Genomic DNA, 5,901 nt, shown 5'->3' with positions numbered 1-5,901 from the left:
TTGGTTTCATAAAAGACAGTTTTTCCACAGACGGCGGAGGGGAGATGGTTTCAGAATGATTCAAGCGTATTACATTTATTGTGCACTTTATTTCTATTATTATTATATAACGAAATACTTATACAACTTGCCATTAATGTAGAATCAATGGGTGCCCTGAGCTTGTTCTCCTGCAACTAAACAGTCCCATCTGGAGGTGATGGGAGACAGTGACAGATCATCAGGCATTAGATTCTCATACGGAGCAGGCAACCTAGATCCCTCCCACACGCAGTTCACAATAGGATTCACCCTCCAATGAGAATTGAATGCTGCTGCCACTGATTTGACAGGAAGCAGCGCTCAGGCAGTAATGAGGATGGGGAGCAGCTGTAAATACAGATGATGCTTCACTTCTCACCTCCAGCTGCACAGCCTGGTTCCTAAGGTCCATGGCCCCAGGGTTGGGGACCCCTGCTTTAGAATCAGGCTGGCTGCATTCCAGGCCTAGGTGTGCCACTCTCTGGCTATGTGACTAAACCTCTCGGCACTTCAGTCTCTTCAGATATGAAATAAGGCCATTAATAATTTCTAATTCATGGTGTTGCTATAAGCAATAAATGGATAATATCCATGGGGGGAGAAATAATAGTATCTACTCCTAGGATTGTTGCAAGGAGTTAATATAAAGTGCTTACAACAGTGCCTGACACATAATGCAATTAAAGTGTTAGTTATTATTATTTTAGGAAGCCCTTCTTCCCATCCACAGGCCTATGATCCCCTAGGCAGTCCCAACTCCTTTTCCCAGGTTCTGGAGCCTCGCAGCAAGTGTGGAATTCCCATTCCCATCCTAAGTCAGGGGCTTTATGGGATGCTCATCTGCAAAGCAGGGTTGCTACCTTTTCCATTTTTCAGAGAAGAAAATTGAGACTCAAAAAGAGATTGGACTGGCTCAGAGTCAGGGTCAGAAGCCCAAGCCAAATTAAAACCCTGGTCCTGGACCCCAGCCTGGCCCAAGGTATTTGCTCCATTTATGCCTTGTTCTCCAACCTGCCTGTCCCACTCCTCTGAGCTTAAGCGGCGAGATGGGTATTCATTCCGTCTCAGCGACTTCCTAGCTGAATGACCCCGGACAAGTTACCTAAACTCTCTCAGCCTCAACCGGGATATTTCAGATGTTGTCCCAAGACTGTGAAATAGGTGTTATTATTGGCCCCATTTAATTTTTTAATTTTTTTTTTTTTTGAGGCATAGCCTCACTCTGTTGCCCAGGCTGGAGTGCAATGACACGAGCTCAGCTCACTGCAACTTCAGCCTCCCGAGTTCAAGCTATTCTCGTGCCTCAGCCCAAGTAGCTGGTATTACAGGTATGCGTCACCACGCCTGGCTAATTTTTTTTTGTATTTTTAATAGAGACGGGGTTTCCCCATGTTGGCCAGGCTGGTCTCGAACTCCTGACCTCAGGTGATCCACCCTTCAAGGCCTCCCAAAGTGTTAGGATTACAGGCGTAAGCCACCGTTTCTGGCCTACTGGCCTCATTTGTAACATGAGGAACAGTTAGGACACTCGCACGAGGGCACACAGCTGGAAAGATGCAGGTGAAATGGGTATCTCCTTAGCAGCCCTCAGTGCGCCGGCATGCTGCAGGTGCACGGCATACGGTCACTATTATTACCATTTCTTCTAAGGAAATGAGTGATCACACAGGTCTCCAGATGCCCTCCGGGCCCGCAGCCATACAGACTGCGGGCCACCACATCACATGAGCCTTACTATCTTTAGCCAGGGAGAGATATTTATAGCCCCCAGGGAAGTTTTTGCTCTGAGGGAGCCCCACAGTCTGCGGCGGGCGAACCCAAGGCCCCAGCGGCGGCCTCCGCCCCGCCGGCTCGCCATGCCACGGGGTCCGGAGACTACTGTGCAGGTATGGGTGGGCGGCCAGCTCTTCCAAGCCGACCGCGCCCTGCTCGTGGAGCACTGCGGCTTCTTCCGCGGCCTCTTCCGCTCAGGCATGCGGGAGGCGCGCGCGGCAGAGGTGCGCCTGGGCGTTCTGAGCGCGGGCGGTTTCCGCGTCACGCTGCAGGTGCTGCGCGGCGAGCGGCCGGCGCTGGCGGCAGAGGACGAGCTGCTGCAGGCCGTGGAGTGCGCCGCCTTCCTGCAGGCGCCGGCGCTGGCGCGCTTTCTGGAGTACAACCTCACGTCGGACAACTGCGCATTGCTGTGCGACGCGGCTGCCGCCTTCGGCCTGCGAGACGTGTTTCACAGTGCCGCGCTCTTCATCCGCGACGGCGAGCGCGAGCTGGCAGCTGAGCTGGCGCTGCCCGAGGCCCGCTCCTACGTGGCGGCCCTGCGGCCCAGTAGCTACGTGGCCGTGAGCACGCACACGCCCGCGCCCGGTTTCCTGGAGGATGCATCGCGCACGCTGTGCTACCTGGATGAGAAAGAGGACGCGTGGCGCACGTTGGCCGCGCTGCCCCTGGAGGCCAGCACGTTGCTGGCCGGGGTGGCCACGCTGGACAACAAGCTTTACATCGTGGGCGGCGTGCGCGGCGCCAGCAAGGAGGTGGTAGAGCTGGGCTTCTGCTACGACCCCGACGGCGGCACGTGGCGCGAGTTCCCCAGCCCGCACCAGCCGCGCTATGACACAGCGCTGGCCGGCTTCGACGGCTGCCTCTACGCCATCGGCGGCGAGCTCCAGAGGACGCCCGTCAGCTCCGTGGAGCGCTACGACCCGGCCGCGGCCTGTTGGAGCTTTGTGGCCGACCTGCCGCAGCCGGCCGCCGGCGTGCCCTGCGCCCAGGCGTGTGGCCGCCTCTTCGTGTGCCTGTGGCGGCCGGCCGACACCACCGCCGTGGTGGAGTACGCGGCGCGGACCGACGCGTGGCTGTCGGTGGCCGACCTGCGGCGTCCGCAGAGCTACGGCCACTGCATGGTGGCCCACCGCGACAGCCTCTACGTGGTGCGCAACGGACCTTCCGACGACTTCCTACACTGCGCCATCGACTGTCTCAACCTGGCCACGGGCCAGTGGACGGCGCTGCCTGGCCAGTTCGTCAACAGCAAGGGAGCGCTCTTCACGGCCGTGGTGCGCGGCGACACCGTCTATACGGTCAACCGGATGTTCACGCTGCTCTACGCCATCGAGGGCGGCACCTGGCGGCTGCTCAGGGAGAAAGCCGGCTTCCCACGGCCCGGCTCCTTGCAGACCTTTCTCCTAAGGCTGCCTGCTGGCGCCCCTGGGCCTGTGGCTTCGACAACGCCAGAACTGTGACCTCTGGGCCGGCTTTAGGAGGGAGGAGACGCCGCGACTCCTCCCTGAGTTATGGCTGAGCGTGTGAAGCCGGCCTTAGAAGTAGCTGGTAACTTCCCTCTTTCTACTGAGACACCCAGGTCTGGTGCCTTCTGGTGGTGTGCACATACATGTTCAAGAAGCTCAGGGAGCAGCGATGATGCCATCAAATCATTTGGGCTCTGCTGAGAGCTGGTGGGTCACAGTGTCAGTGAAAAGGGTAGGAGGAGTTGGGATTTGAATAATCCAGGCTTGTATGTAATGGGCTAGTGATTGAGCATGGCTGGGAGTGACTTAAGTGATGTTAATCAAACTGCCCGTAGTAGGCAAGAATTAGGCACCTACTGTATGCCCAATGTCATGCCTAATGAGAGCTGTAGTTGCCACACAGGGATCCAGGAAGCTTAGAGGATAACCCAGAAAAAAATCTTAACAGTTACAGGACAACAAAAAGGTTTACACATACTTGTCTTGATCCACAGAGTTGAAGGCAACATGCAAAAAAATTTAAAACCACCTACAGTATAATAAAGTGCTGAAGAAATCAGGGCAAAGGGAAAATAGGAAGAGGAAAAATATTTAACTGCAGAAAAGAGAAGAGTGTGCAAACTCTATGGAGGAGGTGAGCAGGATACCATTAGCTGCTGAAAGGGGAGGCTTAGACCATAGAGGCTGAGAGCTCAGAAGAGAAGCAGGGTTGGGGAAGGCTGGAGCAGATCTGGAGGGTCTCTGCAAGTCCAACCATACCGGCAGAGCAGCAGTAGTTGGGGCATCTGGAGAGGTGGTGAGACTGGGCCAACTTGTAGCAGATAGTGACTGAGCTGAGCCTGGAGTAAGACCTGGGCGGGGAGAGAATTTTTCACGTTCCCTTTTGGGACCCTTAGGGGAGCACCCAGGTATAAGCCCTTGCCCACCCTGTTTTTGCCATCACCACAGGGGCAGTGGACTGTTAACCCACATAACTTCAGGTATGAGCCAAATCCTGCCTCATCTTCCTCAGTTGTAGCCCCTCCTCCACATTCTACAGGTTTGTTCTCTTCTGTCCTATTCTGGCCTTCGCGATTCCCCTGGCCGGAATGCCTTGTCTCCTTCTCTCTCCCTGTCAGTGCTCTGCCATCCTATGTGCAGCACTGGCTGACTCAGCTCTTCGTTTTCCTGACCTGGGCTGCCTGCATTGCTTATTGGAACCCTGGCTGTAACATCATTGTGTGTGCACAACCACGTGTGCGGATTGTAAGGGCAGAGATCATGTTCAGTGAGCTGGGGGACTTCCCTGTCCATGATTAAAATGATGATGCCTTGAAAGAACCCAGGCTACAGAGGCCACCAGTTAGCAACCTAGTGCTGACCTCTGTTGTTGGATGAGGACTCTCGTTCCTTCATCAAAATCCCCAGCTCTGGCTTTTGGGCAGATGCCTGTCCCAGCCCCCTCCAGCCTCTCCATGGCCTTGGGAAGACTTCTCTGGGTGGTCCTGATTGGTCTCCATCCCCCAGGACCTGAGGCCCATGGGAAATCTTGGCCTCATCAGAAATGGAGAATGCAGTGTTGGCATGGCACCTCCGGGGCATGGAGGCTTGCTCCAGTGCTGCCCCTAGCTGCCCCTTCTCTTGGCCTATGTCCCAAGCCTGGAGAATGCAGCCCTCAGAAGCCTGGGACCTTCCAGCCCTGGAGTAGCCTAGTCTCATAAGTCTCAACAATAAACCCTGAGTTTTTCTTCTTGTGAATGATGTGCAAGGTACTTTCACATCTGTCTTCCCCCTCCAGACCTACCTTGGGCCTGGGAGTTGGGTACCCTCTTCTTGTGACAAAAACTGACCCACTGGCCCAAAGCCACACAGCATAGCAACAAGAGTTTCTCACTTGTAGTTCTATCAAAGTGTAATTCCTTCCTTCCTTCCCTCCTTCCTTCCCTCCTTCCTTCCCTCCTTCCTTCCTTCCTTCCTTCCTTCCTTCCTTCCTTCCCTCCTCCTTCCCTCCCTCCCTCCCTCCTCCTCCCTTCCTTCCCTCCCTCCCTCCTTCCTTCCCTCCCTCCCTCCCTCCCTCCCTCCCTCCCTCCCTCCCTCCTTCCTTCCTTCCTTCCTTCCTTCCTTCCTTTGTTCCTTCCTTCCCTCCCTCCCTCCCTCCTTCCCTCCTTCCTTCCCTCCCTCCCTCCCTCCTTCCCTCCTTCCTTCCCTCCCTCCCTCCTTCCTTCCCTCCCTCCCTCCCTCCTTCCCTCCTTCCTTCCTTCCTTCTTTTTTTTTTTGAGACAGGGTCTTGCTTTGTCCCTAAGGCTGGAGTACAGTGGTAAAATCATGGCTTACCGCAGCCTTGACCTCCTGGGCTCAGGTGATCCTCCCTACCTTAGCTTCCTGAGTAACTGGGACTACAGGTGCACACCACCACACCTAGCTAATTTTTATAAAATTTTCTGTAGAAGTGGAGTCTCACTGTGTTGCCCAGGCTGGCCTTGAACTCCTGGGCTCAAGCAATCCTCCTGCTTTACCTCCGAAAGTTCTGGGATTACAGGCATGAGCCTCTGTACCTGGCCTCAAAGTGTAATTTTTATCACACATCAAAGATTTATTTAACTCACCTATAAGAGAACCAAAAAGAATGGCAAAGCTGATTGAAAGAGCATTTGAAGGCCGG

At 54.9% G+C, this 5,901-nt stretch overlaps 1 protein-coding gene across 1 annotated transcript; it reads left to right on the top strand.

Moving 5' to 3' along the window:
* Positions 1-1,877: 1,877 nt before the first annotated feature.
* KBTBD13 (kelch repeat and BTB domain containing 13) lies at positions 1,878-4,981 on the top strand. Its single transcript, XM_010355496.2, has one exon. It carries the CDS (start codon positions 1,878-1,880, stop codon positions 3,252-3,254), a length of 1,377 nt encoding a protein of 458 aa, XP_010353798.1. The 3' UTR covers positions 3,255-4,981.
* Positions 4,982-5,901: the final 920 nt, after the last annotated feature.

Source organism: Rhinopithecus roxellana, chromosome 5, assembly GCF_007565055.1.
Source record: "Rhinopithecus roxellana isolate Shanxi Qingling chromosome 5, ASM756505v1, whole genome shotgun sequence".
NCBI classification, from domain to species: domain Eukaryota; kingdom Metazoa; phylum Chordata; class Mammalia; order Primates; family Cercopithecidae; genus Rhinopithecus; species Rhinopithecus roxellana.
Note: the sequence above shows the minus strand (reverse complement) of the source record. Positions and strands in the feature narration are given on the sequence as shown.

What these genes read in the sequence shown, in the direction of transcription:
- KBTBD13 (XM_010355496.2), top strand. Translation starts at nt 1,878, where the DNA reads ATGCCACGGGGTCCGGAGACTACTGTGCAGGTATGGGTGGGCGGCCAG.